We start from the raw sequence: 16,127 nt of genomic DNA, 5'->3' as shown, positions 1-16,127 counted from the left end.
AATACACCCAGGGAGGCGCCACTAAGTTTGTGGTCCTGGCCCTCAAAACCATGGTCCAGGGTCCATGTCGACTATGCAGGCCCATTCTTGGGAAAAATGTTCCTTGTGGATGTAGATGCATACTCCAAATGGATTGAATGTGAGATAATGTTGGCAAGCACGTCTGCTGCCAGTAATGAAATCCTGCGGGCCATGTTTGCCACGCACGGCCTGCCTGATGTCCTGGTAAGGGACAATGGGCAGTGCTTCACCAGTGCCAAGTTCAAAGAGTTCATGACCTGCAATGGGATCAAACATGTGACATCTGCCCCGTTTAAACCAGCATCCAGTGGTCAGGCAGAGCGAGCAGTGCAAACAATCAAGCAGAGCTTGAAGAGGGTAACTGAAGGCTCACTGCAGACTCGCCTATCCAGAGTCCTGCTTAGTTACTGCACAAGACCCCACTTGCTCACTGGGGTTCCCCTCGCTGAACTGCTCATGAAAAGGGCATTCAAGACAAGGCTCTCGTTAGTCCACCCTGATCTACACGAACAGGTAGAGAGCAGGTAGCTTCAACAGAATACATACCATGATCGCGCAAATGTGTCACGCGAAATTGAGATTAATGATCCTGTATTTGTGTTGAACTATAGACAAGGTCCCAAGTGGCTTCCCGGAACTGTCGTGGCCAAAGAGGGGAGTGGGTGTTTGTGGTCAAACTTTCAAATGGACTCACCTGCAGAAATCATTTGGACCAAACCAAACTCAGATTCACGGACTATCCAGAACAACCCACAATAGACTCTACCTTTTTCGACCCCCCAACGCACACAAGTGGCAACCGACCCAGTGGTTGACCACGAAGCAGAAACCATCACCCGCAACGGCCCAGCAGGACTCACCACACCCAGCAGACCTGCAAGGCCAGCTGCGTAGCAGCCCAGCAAGGGCCCAACAAACGACTCACCAAAACTAACATTTGCACCGAGACGATCAACCAGGGAAAGGAAGGCCCCAGATCGACTCACATTGTAAATAGTTACACTATTGATTTTTTTTTGGGGGGGGTGGGGAGAGAAAGTGTTTATATATGGAAACCTGTAACTACCTTGTTTAACCACCAGAGGGCTCATCCCCTGGAGTCCCAAGGGAACCCACAATCCCTTGGGAGCACCTGTACATAAGGAGGCCTCACAGGCTGGAGAGGCACTCTGGAGACCTGTAATAAAAGGACTACGGTCACACATTACTTTAAGCTTACAGTGTCTGGTCAGATTCTTTATTCAAGACATAACAGAAACCCTCACCACTTTTAAGAGATGGTTGGATGGGCACTTAAAGAGCAGTAACCTGCAGGACCTAGAGCTGGTAATTGGGATTAGACTGGACGACCTTTTGTTGGACGGCGCAGATATAATAAGTACTGCAGGGAATAGAATATGACCAGGGTGATTTCCTGGACTAGTTTCGATCACCTGGATGGGTCGGAGAGGTATTTTCCCAGATTTTTTCTTCCTAAATTGATCTGGTTTTTGCCTCTCCCAGGAGATCACATGGCTCCAGTTGGGGTGGAGTGTAGATGTTTTTAGTATAAGCTGTGTTGCAGTGGTGTGGGGCGGACTGGTTGGGCTGGGTGCTCTTTGCCTTTCCGTTATTTTTCATGGGTTTGTATGTAACCTTTAGGGCTGCTGATGAAGGGCTGTGCGGCTCTTTGTCGGCCGGCGTGGACACGATGGGCCGAAATGGCCTCCTTCGGCGCTGTAAATTTCTATGTTTCTATGTGTGTTAAGGGACACACTGCCACGTGGCGGTTTAATGCAATCAACTGTAATAAGATTTTGGATAGCAAGGGCCTTGATTGAGTGAACGAGGAAAATGAAAAGTGAGATGGTGATTGTTGAGTCCAAGACAATAACGATGGGTGAGGTAAGTGGGATGGGAAGGAGATTGGCAAGATTTTCCCCTACCGGCACATTAGGCAGGAAGGTTGGCGAGAGAGGAGAATGGGGCATTTGGGATAGCTGCCTGTAAGGAGGCAATAGGCCCTTTAGGGAAGGCCAAGAGAGGCACAGACAGTAGCAGTGGGCTTAAAACATGGGATGTACAAGAGTGCAAGAAGACAGTGTTGAACAGTGGAATAGTGATGAGTTCTAGTGGAGATTGGGGAAGGGGGAAAATTAGCTGATATGTGGTAGATGAGAGGAAGGACAAGAGAAAAAAGAAAGGAAGGGAGATAGAAGTAATGAATTTGGATCCAGATTAGCAGCCAAAATACAAACACAAATGGACACAGAGTGAATTCAGGTTATATACGTATGCCAGAGATTTGGAGAAACATATCTAATATATTATATTCCAATGGCTTTAGATCTACTAATTAATATGATCAATCTTGTTAGTTAGTAATAAGATTGTTCACATTATTAGTTAGTAGATCTAAAATTAGTTGCCAAATAAATGCAGTATACTGGTTCATCTACTTAACCAGTATATAGTTGATAGCAAGGAATCTGAATGTGTTCAGCAAAGGCCTGGCTGACAACAGTCTGCATTTATTAATTCTTAATTTAAAAAAAAATATATATCTATATTTTAAGGGAGATCTTAAACATATTGGTCAAGTAGGTGCTTGCAGTCCTACTTTTAACAATTTAATTGATCATTTATGTGAAGGAAATGATCATCATCATCCTCCTCCTCCTCTTCCACCACCACCAGCCCACCAACAAGCAAATTAATGCAAATCCCACCAGAGAAGGTACATCATTCCTCTCCCCATCCTCTTCCCCTCACTCACTGTGGCAAAATGCAAACCTCCTTGGGATCATATGCTAGTCAGAATGGGTAATCCACAAGCTTACCCGCACCTCAGAAATGACTAAACAGTCTGCTGCCCCTTTGTGGTGACCAATACAACCCCAACTACAAATACCCAGCCAAAAAGAGGGAAAGTAATCTTCTTCACAAAGCACCACAGGGGTTAAAATCTCCAGCTTACACTGCCATTATACCAACTAAGTGGTTTGACTGTATTTTTTAAAATTCCACCTCTTAAAGAATTAATACCAATAGATATATTCCTTGTCCAAAAGGGAAAGCCAAGAACTTGCTCCATGCCTCTGTCTACTCTTCTTAACAAATCACTAAGATTGGCAACTTAACACATGGCAAGTGCATGCACAAACCCACCTCCCGTAACTCCCTAACTATACCAAGGCAGTGCAACAAGGCCACTGATGGAATCCAACATTTTATTAGAATAGCAGCAACAAATATGATGATGTCTGGTGATTTACCAAGATGTGTGAATGGATGAAATAAAGCAAAATATTACAGTATGTGCAATATATACCTGAGCAAATACATCTCCATGGTTTGCCTGATATCTGAGCCATAAAAAGAGGTCATCGTTTTCTTTAGTTTGACTCTGCAAAGCTACATCATCCATGAGCCTTATCGGTTCAACAAAAGACTGAAAAAGTAGCAAATTATTATTACAGGATTGTTTAAGACAGTCTTGGCAAAAGAACATAAGAATTTGTAAAACAAGACCAAAAATTCAGATTTTGACGAAGTAAACTTGTAGAAGACAAACATTATGTAAAATCACAAAACTAAAATTATGCAAGTAGCTGTACCATACAGACCAGGAGGATTAACGGATTAATGATAGGTGTGCTATGGTTTGAATCAGCGACCCTGGAGCAAGTAGGAGAAAAAACGGGTTCCCGCTTTAAATTGCTATTTGCCAGCCCCTGCTGGAAGTGGGTGTCTGAATGTCAGATGAGAACAAGACCTGGGTTTTGATTAGAGTAGCAGGAGGGTCGGTAACCAGAGGACACAGATCGTCAAAAAAGCCAATGCGAGATGAGGAGAATTTTTTTTTTATAAACACGACAAGTTGTTACGATGTGGAATGCATTGCCGGAAAGGGTGGTGGAAGCAGATTCAATAATAACTTGAAAAGGAAAAAATTGCAGGGCTATGGGGAAAGGGCAGGGGAGCGGGATGAATTGGTTATTCTTTCAGGGAGCCGGCACAGGCACGATGGGCTGAATGGTTGTATGATTCTATTATTCTATGGCATGTGAAATCCCACAATTAACATTCACTGTTGAGGCTTACACATGAATAATGGCCACAGGGCATGGTACCAAAGAGTGACCAGCACCTGTGTAACCAAACAGCAATGAGGAGTCATTGATTTGAGGATAGAAAAAAACACATTAACAATTATAGTTTTGATAAATAACGTATGAAAATTATAAAAACATTTTTAATTTGCACAGTGAATTCATCCAACTTAGTGTACATTCTTTGAAAAGATATAGATTGAATTTCTGGGCATTTTGAAAAGTGCACAATACTTTTCTTAGTGGTTTCCTCATCAATCTAATGCTTTTATCATATTTTCAACAGCAATATATATTTTCTTCTTTTAATTATTACGGTGATTTTATTTTTATTCTGAACATATATGAATTCTACATTAAATTAAAATAATGTCTTGTATTGTTCAATTTTGTCACCTTTCTGTAGATTATTATGTTACCACTGCAAAATATTAAGACTATAATCATTAGTCTGACAACATCATTCTTGGAAGAACTGTTATAGATACATGTCCTAGCAGAGTCCTGGGCAACTAATAGTTCTACCAATATAGCGCAGCTAGAGGTTTCAGTGCAAACATCACCTCCCTCCACACGTGCTGAGCTGACTGTTTTTATTAATGAGCTGTCTCATCACTGACAGCAGTTTTCTTACATTGGCTGCACAAAAGCAATGAAGAGTGATTTGAAAAATACTATAGACAGCCCATCATGGTATGGCTCATCAAAATGCAGCAGTATGCAGTGCATGAAAAACAGAATAATTGACCAGGCAGCCTATAGGTTTGTGTTCCATAGAGTGACCCACGTCTCAGATTAGAGTTGATTAATCACCATGCTTCACAGAGATGGCGTGTTCCCAAAGACAACAGAACGTGCCGGATTTTGCGGTGGTAATGATGGAAAAGCTGTCAGTGTCTGCCATCATTGCTCCTCTGAAAGTGACAGCAGATTTCTGGAATCTGCACCGCAGGTTGTGCTGTGCAACTGTCCAGAGATAGCAATCAAGCCAAATCAGAGTTCCCGGTGAGATCCCATCGCGGGGGGGGGAAGAGAGAGAGAGAGAGAGAGAGAGTGAGAGAGAGAGATCGATCGATCGATTGGCCGGGGGCTGGGGGGTAGATAGGATCACGGGGAGGAGGGGAGGGGAGATAGGATCACGGGGAGGAGGGGAGGGGAGATAGGATCACGGGGAGGAGGGGAGGGGAGATAGGATCACGGGGAGGAGGGGAGGGGGGAAGAGGAGATAGGATCACAGGGGGCGGGGGGAGGAGGGGAGATAGGATCACGGGGGTGGGGGGGGGTGGGGGGGGGGGAGGAGGCTGGAGATAGGATTGCGGGAGTGGTGGTGTATTTGGACTTCCAGAAGGCATGTGACAAGGTGCCACATAAAAGGTTACTGCACAAGATAAAAGTTCACGGGGTTGGGGGTAATATATTAGCATGGATAGAGGATTGGCTAACTAACAGAAAACTGAGAGTCGGGATATATGGTTCATTCTCGGTTTGGCAATCAGTAACCAGTGGGGTGCTGCAGGGATCAGTGCTGGGACCCCAACTATTTACAATCTATATTGATAACTTGGAAGAAGGGACCGAGTGTAAAGTAGCCAAGTTTGTTGATGATACAAAGATGGGAGGAAAAGCAATGTATGAGGAGGACACAAAAAATCTGCAAAAGGACATAGACAGGCTAAGTGAGTGGGCAAAAATTTAGCAGATGCAGTATAATGTTGGAAAGTGTGAGGCTGTGCACTTTGGCGGAAAAAAAAAATCAAAGAGCAAGTTATTATTTAAATGGAGAAAAATTGCAAAGTGCTGCAGAACAGCAGGACCTGGGAGTACTTGTGCATGAAACACAAAAAGTTAATATGCAGGTACAGCAAGTGTTCAGGAAGCCCAATGGAATCTTGGCCTTTATTGCAAAGGGGATGGAGTATAAAAGCAGGGAAGTCTTGCTACAGTTATGCAGGGTATTGGTGAGACCACATCTGGCATACTGTATACAGTTTTGTTTTCCATATTTAAAGAAAGGATATACTTGCTTTGGAGGCAGTTCAGAGAAGGTTCACTAGGTTGATTCTGGAGATGAGGGGGTTGACTTATGAGGAAAGGTTGAGTAGGTTGGGCCTCTACTCATTGGAATTCAGAAGAATGAGAGGTGATCTTATCGAAATGTATAAGCTTATGAGGGGGCTTGACAAGGTGGATGCAGAAAGGAGTTTCCACTGATGGGGGAAGACTAGAACTAGGGGACATAATCTTAGAATAAGGGGCCACCCATTTAAAATTGAGATGAGGAGGAATTTCTTCTTTCAGAGGGTTATGAATCTGTGGAATTCGCTACCTCAGCGAGCTATGGAAGGTGAGTCATAGAGTAGATTTAAGACAGAGATAGACAGTTTCTTAACCGATAAGGGAATAAGGGGTTATGGGGAGCGGGCAGGGAAGTGGACCCGAGTCCATGATCGGATCAGCCATGATTGTATTAAATGGCGGAGCAGGCTCAAGGGACCGTTTGGCCTACTCCTACTTCTTATGTTCATATGAACTAGATTCGCGGGGGGCTGGAGATAAGATCGCGGGAAGGGAGGGGGGGCTAGAAATAAGATCGCGGGGAGGGGAGGCGGGGAAGCGATAGGATCGAGGGTGGGGGCTCAGACACATATGGGGGGGGGGGGGGGCTTAACATTCCCCCCATAGAATCTAAGGAACTCTTGCTCAGCCAGTTACTCTAGCTGCTTGCTTCACACAGATGAAGCTTAGTTCCAATTGTAACAAAGGCTGAAGTGCAATTAAAAGTATAATGCTTCTTTTAAATTATTTGCATTTTGTAACATTTTCAAATTCGATGAATCTGCTCTCTGAGTTGCAACGAAGGATCGCAGGTGATGGTGGGCAGCTGGAGATAGGATCGCGGATGGTTGCGCTGACAGGTTTAATATTGCTAGAAGGAGGGCATAAGTATCACCCCAGAAACAACAGAATTAATGAAAACATAAACAATTCTCAAGAGTATATGCCGTGGGATAGTTCACAGGCATTGTCAATGGCACATTGATCAGAAGACATTCATTTTTTTGGGGGTTGTGTTTGCAAAAGTTTATCAGGTCACACAAAACAACCATCGTTTTGCTTTTATCACCTGAAAATTGAATGGCTCTCTCTATATAACACTCTCTCTGGCAGCCAGGTCGAGAACTGAATAAATGTTACTTAGGTCTGAATGAGAGACAATCCTGTGGGTTGGGCTAGGATTTGGATTATTTGGGGCTTTGGCTTCAGAATCCAAATGTGGATCCAGGCTCAGGTGACTCAGATTAGAGTAAAAGTCTCTAAATCACAATCAGTTAAAAACAAACTGACAATATTGCATACCTGCAAATTTACATACAAATTCAATATTTATTCTCCTGTTGGTTCATAAAACACACCAGATACACACAACCATCCTCAACTAGGGCAATTTCCTTCATCACAAATTTCTCTACAAATGAATCACCACCATCACAAAAGATCAATAAATGATTTTGAAGAAACAAAACACTGCTTGTCATTGTAGTTTCAGGTGCCAATTATTGAGATATTTTAACCACACCTAATAAAAAGCACAAACTTGTTTGTAAACATTGTGTTTGTTTTTATGTCATTATAAAACATTAGTCCTTATTAAATTAAAGATCTTTATAGATTCAGGTGGGACATTGATTCTCCACACCCTAGCCTCCCACTAAATACATTCTGACAGGAAATTTACAGCTATATTATATACACATACACACACACACACACACACACACAGCAATAAATATATACACACACATACACACACACACACCCCAATATATATATATATATATATATATATACACACACACACACACACACACACCGAACATCACTCTGCACGAGTCCATTTTTTTAAAATTACATACTGATGTGAAAAATTGAATACAAGTATTCAAAATGAATCCACAAATGGCTGAACTTGGTCCACCTTCAATCCAGCTATACATATCCTTTCTTAGGACACAGATCTATAGCTTCGGGACTTAACTGCTTAAGTATTGAATTGTAAATCAGGGCTTCAACATCAATCCACTTCTAACAAACTCCAGAGTTAATTGATTAATTTTGATTTATTTTTGAACAGTGTGTTATACACTGATCTCTGATATCACTGGGGAATCCAGCTTAGAGAGGTCATCAACTGTGAACTACATCAAGTAACAGAAGTACAACTGGTAACTTCAGACAGACCAGTAATCTAGTCATGTCTTAATTCAGCAGCCTCACAGTCAGGGTCATTACCTCCTTCTAACCAATACCCTTAAAAATATCCTCACTGCTTAAAAACAGAAGACGACAAAAAAAAATCTTAATTATTCATAATTTTTTAGAACTCATTTTTAAAAGGGATCCTGATTGTGAGACTTCCTCTCAAATTAAATAACATGCTGCAGTCATTGAATTTCCAGCTATGTATTTTATTATAGGTCTTATTCAAGTCCAAAACACTCACCTGCTCGCCATCGAATACATGCCTATCCTGAACGGTTTGTTGTGCAATGTTTAAGTAGTAACCAAATGATATATCGTAGTCCATGGGGTAACCATCAATACCTTGATCATGCTTATATCCAAGATGCATTAAGGCAAGTCTATCATTTCCTTGTGCAGCAACCAGACTGTACAACAAGCCCTGATGAAATATCAAAGAGATTATTATTTTTTTTTTTAAAAAGGGGCCGTTACAAAAATTTACTTCAAGTTGCATTTTGTAGTTGCATTTTCAGTTATAAGTTGAATGTACTTAAAGAAATTAGGGAATTGATCCCCTATCTTTGTCAGTCGTTACATCACCACCTACAAAGTATCTGACTCAGTTGGATAAACACAAAAGTGAACCTATTTGGCATGTAACTTAAAAAAAAGTATATTCATAAATTAAAATCTTGCCAAATAATGACAGCCAAAGTGTGTAAAATAAATTGATAAGCTATTTTATTTCATGGTACGGTGAATGTCCAGAATCAGTCATGATTGGACTCACTTAATTCAATCAATACAACTTATCTTCATGAAATAAAACAAAATGAAGAACACACATTTCCCCTTAATTTGAATGGATCATCTTTCTTGAATTAAGCAAAATAATTTTTGACTATTCTCTCCTGCACTCTAGCCTTCTCACAACCGTTTGTTGCCTGGCTGCCTCCTAGCATTCGATGTCAAAAACCTGTTCGACTCTCCGTGTCTGAGTTTTATCTCTGTGTTCACAGCCAGAACAGTAAGGCCTCCCAGAGCCGAGACCAGCAACTCCCCAACACAATGTATTGATAACCAAGACAGGCTATTTACAATTTGAGAAAAAAAATCAAGCTAGCTCGTTAGCATCTTCATTGTCTATAATCTTAGACTTCTTTTTTTTTAAATTCCATTAATACGCTGTGCTTTAAAATACAACATTTAAAAGAAACCCTTTTTCCAAATCCTTTCTGTGGACAAACTGTCAAAAAAAGATCCTGAAATGTGAAAGTGGGCATTAGACAGATTCTGTGGGGCAGAATTTGCTGGCAAAATAACAGGTTTAATGGCACAGGACGTTATTAGTGCGTAAATCTTCCAGCAATGTGTGGCAAGGAAAAGATGCCCCATGAGTTGCCAATCACAAGTTTCTGGACGATTTGCGCCACTGCAGCGTTAGCCTCATGAAATAAGCAGCTGATCCTCAATCTCCCCATAAGTTTTAAGGAACTGCTGCACTTGTGCCGTAAATACTCATTAAACTTGCCACAGAAAGTTAGAGCTGGTACCCAACAGCTTCAGGACCCTTTTAATGATGAGAGTTATATTCCTGCAATGCCACTCAATCTTTCTGGCCCAGAAAGTGGCTGGGTTGGAGGTGGACTGTGAAGAGACGCTCGGTCATTTAACCAGGAAACACCAGGACTGGTTGGATGTGATATATTCACAGAGCCCAGCACACACAGCTTCCTAGCAGGGCAGACAGCTCTCTTGGAAGTCTTCGGAATCTGCCTGGTTCTGTTTAATGATTAACTCTGCAAATGCAGTACACAATATGTCCACATCCAGTGTGGAGCTACAAACATTACAAGCTTACAGACATTACACTTCTCCCTCAATGAAGAAGCCATCATAACAAACATCATACATAACTTTCATGTTTATACATAACACAGGATATAACTTATTTTTTTCCCCCATATTTACAAATTTAATTTTACCACTTGTTTTCTGTTACGAAGAGGATACCTTCGATCTCGAACAGAACCTTCCAAACATGGTCTCGAATCCAAATTCATTTGAGGCTCATCCTGAGGAACGTTTTCCTCCATGGAATTTCCATGATTTTCATTTGAACTCAGTCTAACTTCAGGCTTTGTTTTCCTGACTCAGACTCAGACTTTCATTCTGATTCTCTCCTGGATTTGTTTCTAGTACATTGGATTTAGGATTTGCTACTGGTGTATCAAAACTATCTGATGAGTCAGAAATAATTGAATCATTCCCACCTTCAACTCCTTCCATGTCTGCAGGTAAAATATCAATATGAACAAACCTAACCTGTCCATTAACATCTTTACCAAATATGTGCGAGGACCACATATCTTCACCACTCTTCCTGGTAACCACTTTACCCATTTATGGTGATGGTTCTTCACTCTCACCTTCTGGTTTAATTTCACACTTCTCTCTTTTACTCTACCTTAATCATGATTCACTTTCTGTCTTAATTGTGTCTCTTCTACGGACTGTGCCAAATTTGGCTTTAACAACGAGAATCTGGTACGTGGCTGTCGTTTGAGAAACAACTCTGCTGGTGTTCTACCAGTAGTTGTATGAGGAATATTTTGATATGTAATCAAAAAATTAGCCAATTTGTGATCCAATGACAACTGTCGTTTCCTTGGATTTGGATCTAACATTTGTTTTATGAGGGCACGTTTTACAATTTGTACAGTGCGCTCTGCTGCACCATTCGAAGCAGGATGGTATGGTGGAACCTTGGTATGTTTCACACCATTTTTGCTCGTGAATTATGCAATTTCTTCAGGGGGGCCAAATGAAGAAAATAATTTTCGTAAAATGTCCAACGTTTTACTTGTTGTTATTTTCCACATTGGAAACACCTCAACTCACTTCGAATGGCTAGCAATCACAATGAACAATTGTTGTCCTTCTAACTCAGAAAAATCAATATGTAGCCTTTGCCACACCCTGGGAGGCCATTTCCATGGCTGTAATGTTACTGGTGGTGGTTGCTTGCTGACCGATTGACATGTCGTACACTGACTCATGATGTACTCGATACCTTTATCAAGACCTGGCCACCATAAATAACTGCGTGCAAAACTCTTGGTCAAGCACATTCCCAGGTGCTAGTCATGGAGGTCTCCTAATAATTTGGACCTGAATTTATTTGGTATAACCACTCTTGCACCTCACATGATACAATCTTTATCGACTGATAATTCATTCCTACAAATGAAGAATGGATGTGTATATTTGTCTGTTACCTGGTTTGGCCATCCATTTGCAATATACTCATACACCTTTGACATCACTGGGTCACGTTTGGTTGCTCTACCAATCTCTTCAGCTGTGACTGGCAGTTCATCAATGTATGAAAAATAAAACACTTCTTCCCTATCGGGTGTAACTTGTGATGGAGAAGGCAATCTAGACATTGCATCAGCATTACTGTGATCAGCTGATCGTCTGTATTCAATATCATATGCATATGCTGACAAAATCAAAGCCCATCTCTGTATTCGGGCTGCAGTTATTGTTGGAACTGGAGACTTTGGATGGAAGATTGCTGTTAGGGGCTTATGGTCCGCAACGATGGTAAACTTACAACCATACAAGTATTTGTGAAACTTCTTGACCCCAAAAATTAATGCCAAAGCTTCCCTTTCAATTTGCGCATAATTACTCTCACTGGCACTGAGAGTGCGTGAAACAAAAGCAATTGGTCTCTCCTCCCCACTACTTAATACACGAGAGATTACTGCCCCAACTCCATACAGAGAGGCATCACATGCTAGTTTAATCTCCTTACATATGTCATAGTGAACTAACATGGTGCTTTCTACCAAGTTGCTTTAACATTCCTTGAAAGCTGTATTGCATTCTTTTGACCACTTCTAATGGACCTGTTTTTTCAATAGTTAATTCAGTGGATGTAATACTGTAGCCAAATTTGGTAGGAACTTCCCATAATAGTTCAAACGACCCAAGAATGAACGAAGTTCGGTGACATTCCTGGGAGTGGGTGCATTTCTAATTGCATCCAATTTTTCCATGGTTGGATGTAAACCATCTTTATCTACTCTGTACCCCAAGTACTCCACTGAGTTTTTAAATAACTCTCACTTACGAGCAGACACTCGTACTCTGTGCTTCTCTAGTCGTTTGAGGACTTCATTCAATATGTTATTATGAATTTGCCTATTTGGTGCTGAAATTAGTATGTCATCCAAATAACCTACTACCCCTTCAATACCTTGCAAAATCTGATTCATCACCCCTTGGAATATGGCAGAGGCGGAAGACACTCCAAATGGTAGCCTATTAAATTGATATAGGCCTAGATGAGTATTTATAGTCAAACATGACTTGAACTCATCTAGTTCAAGCTGTAAGTAGGAATTCGTAAGATCCAGTTTTGAGAAGATCTGACCACCTGACAGTCTTGTGAACAAATCTTTTATATTCGGCAATGGATTGGGGACATTACCCTCTAGAACCTGGTTTATGGTTACTTTATAATCACCGCTCTATCTTACAAATAATGTTCTCAGTCTCTAGTCTTTTGAGTTCTTGCTCAACTTTCTCCTTGAGTGCATATGGTACGGAACGTGGCTTGTCGTAAACCGATCTAGCGTCCTTCTGTACCCTGACACTCGCCTTGAACACCTTTGGATACTTCTTGATAACCTCATCCGTTGATGAAAATCTCGCTTCCACAGAGAAAATCTTACTTCAATCCAGCTTCAGTGAACTCAACCAATTTCTTCCTAGTAAGGCAGGCTTGTCTCCTTTCACTACTATTAGAGGCAAGTTCTGAAATTGATCTTTATACTTCACCGGTATTGTGATACGACCTACCATAGGAATTTTCTCTCCGAGTAGCCTCGCAGCTCTATCTTGGATTTCTTCAGTTGAAAATCACGCAATTTTTCACGGTAGAGTGACTCCAGTACTACACTCACGGATGCACCCATGTCAATTTCCATTGGTATCTTGAATCCCGCAACATCTGTGGATTTTGATGCTTTCCGAATCGCTGTCCGTTAACCTCGTGCTCCTGATGACGTGTAATTCCAACATCTCCTCGTCCTGTTGTCTTCCATGCTATGTAGTCTCTTTGGATTTCTACTCATAGCTTCGAACGCTGGACTCATAGCTTTGTTAGCTGATTTACACTTCAGTCGGCATGCCTTCGCAAGATGCCCAGTCTTTCTGCAGAAGAAACACTCTGCCTTCACGTTTGGACAACTTTGAGCAATGTGTTGTCCCAGGCACCTATAGCATGACTTCGACGCTCTGGTAGAATTTCCAGTTTCTGAGACTTTCAGCCATGCCCGTCTTTTACCTTGAACCTGCAGGTGATTTATCTCGGTTGACTGACAACCGTGATCATTATTTAATTCTCGGGAATATTGTTCGGCCATGCTCATCGACCTCGCTGTCTGACAAGCAATCTCAAAAGTCAAGTCATCCGTCGTCAATAACTTCCTTCTGATCACATCATTTTTCACCCCACAAACAAAACGATCCCGTAATGCTCGGTTTTGAAAATCTCCAAAATTACAGTGCATCGATAGCTTTTTTTAACGCTACGATGTATTCACCGATACTTTCATCAGCCTTTTGATTCAGAATCCCAAAACGATAGCTTTCAGCAATTTCTAATGGTTTGAAGTTATAGTGTTGCTCCAGCTTCGTTAAAATCTCTAAGCATTGTGTCCTTTGGCTCATTAGACACAAGCAGATTTACAAGAGTGTCATATAATGTCGGACCTGCCTCCAATAAGAAGATCGCTTTCTTACGTTCCAACACAGCCCGGTTCTGGACTGCATTGTCTGGAACTTCAATTATGTTATTTGCAATGAAATACAATTCTAGCCGATCTACATATGTTTTAAAATGTTCCCGCTCATGTCTATATTCACCCAAATATCCCAATACACCTGCCATATTAATCTCGAGCTGTTCACACCATGTGCTGTATTTTACCTCGGATTTTTGTAGCTTTTTGCAAAGACAGAAACTTCTAAAATCTTCTGTCGGCTGGCTGAATCCTTCACCAACAAAAATTAAGCTTTAAAATCATCCAAAAAATCCCATCTTCCGTCGCCAAATGTGATATATTCACAGAGCACAGCACACACAGCTTCCTAACATGGCAGGTAGCTCTCTTGGAAGTCTCCGGAATCTGCCTGGTTCTGTTTAATGATTAACTCTGCAATTGCAGTACACAATACGTCTACATCCACAGTGTGGAGCTACAAACATTACAAGCTTACAGACATTACAGATGAGAATGACCAGGAGATCCAGGAGCTAATAAACCACAAGCGCAGGGCATTTCTGAACTTAAAGCAATAACCCAACTCGGGAGCAGCAAAACAGCTTTACAGACGGCTGAAGGCCGAGGTCCAACAAAAAGCCCCTGATCTAAGGAATAGATGGTGGGTGGAGAAAGCATAGGGGATTCAGCAGCTGGCCGACAAAAATCCGAGGATTCTTCACCGCAGTCGAGTCCACCTACGGCTCAAGCACCCAAGGCCCCACCCCACTGCTGGCCAAGAAGGGGGAGACACTCATCAAGGATACCGAGGCAGTCAGGGCCCGCTGGAAGGAGCACTTCGAAGATCTCCTTAACTGAGACTCTGCCTTTGACATAAGGTGTCCTCGACTCCATCCCGCAGCATGCTACCCGCCACCATCTCAGCAAAGCCCCAGCCCTGCACGAGGTAGAAAAAGCCATCCGTCCGCTGAAGAACAACAAAGCATCAGGAACAGATGGAATCCCCGCTGAGGCACTAAAGTATGGCGGAGAGGCACTAATAACATGAATGCATGACCTCATCTCTCTTATCTGGAAGGAGGAGTGCACGCCTGGACATTTCAGATGCCGTAATCATGGCCATCTTCAAAAAAGGAGACAAGTCCGACTGCGGCAACTACAGAGGAATCTCCCTGTTGTCGGCCACTGGGAAAGTCATCGCTAGAATCCTCCTCAATCGTCTTCCCCCTTTGGCTAAGGAGCTCCTCCCGGAGTCACAGTGCGGATTCCGTCCACTACCGGGTACAACGGACATAATCTTTACAGCGCGACAACTGCAAGAGAAATGCAGGGAACAGCACCAACCCTTGTACATGCCCATCTTTGACCTCACAAAGGTCTTTGACACTGTCAACCGCAAGGGACTATGGAGCATCCTCCTCCGTTTCGGCTGCCTCCAAATGTTTGTCGCCATCCTTCGCCTGCTCCACGACAACATGCAGGCCATGATCCTGACCAATGGATCCACCACAGATCCAATCCACGTCCGGACCGGGGTCAAGCAGGGCTGCATCATCGCGCCAACCCTCTTCTCGATCTTGCTCCCTGCAATGCTCCACCTCACGCTCATCAAGCTCCCCGCTGGAGTGGAACTAAACTATGGAACCAATAGGAACCTGTTCAATCTTCGTCACCTCCAGGCTAGATCCAAGACCATCCCATCCTCTGTCGTCGAACTACAGTACGCGGATGACGCTTGCATCTGCGCACAGAGGCTGAACTCCAAGCCATCATCAACATCTTAATCGAGGCATACGAAAGCATGGGCCTTACACTAAACATCCATAAGACAAAGGTCCTGCACCAACCTGACCCCGCCACACAGCACTGCCCACTGGTTATCAAAATCCACAGCGCAGTCTTGGACAACGTGGACCACTTTCCATACCTTGGGAGCATATGATCAGCAAGGGCAGACATCGACGATAAGGTCCAA

General features: G+C 42.5%; 1 protein-coding gene across 4 annotated transcripts in view; it reads right to left on the bottom strand.

The window, feature by feature from the left end:
* The window catches only part of LOC139243146 (protein sel-1 homolog 3-like), a 125,969-nt gene that overhangs the window by 43,271 nt on the left and 66,571 nt on the right, over positions 1-16,127 (bottom strand). For all 4 annotated transcript variants that reach the window (XM_070870713.1, XM_070870710.1, XM_070870712.1 and 1 more), the window contains exons 11-12: positions 8,614-8,793; positions 3,332-3,451 (exon numbers count right to left, since the gene is read on the bottom strand). In XM_070870713.1, the coding sequence (XP_070726814.1) occupies positions 3,332-3,451; positions 8,614-8,793 (300 nt within the window). The remainder of the gene's footprint in view (positions 1-3,331; positions 3,452-8,613; positions 8,794-16,127) is intronic.

Source organism: Pristiophorus japonicus, chromosome 2 (assembly GCF_044704955.1).
Source record: "Pristiophorus japonicus isolate sPriJap1 chromosome 2, sPriJap1.hap1, whole genome shotgun sequence".
Lineage (NCBI taxonomy): Eukaryota > Metazoa > Chordata > Chondrichthyes > Pristiophoridae > Pristiophorus > Pristiophorus japonicus.
This window is presented reverse-complemented; position numbering and strand designations above follow the sequence as displayed.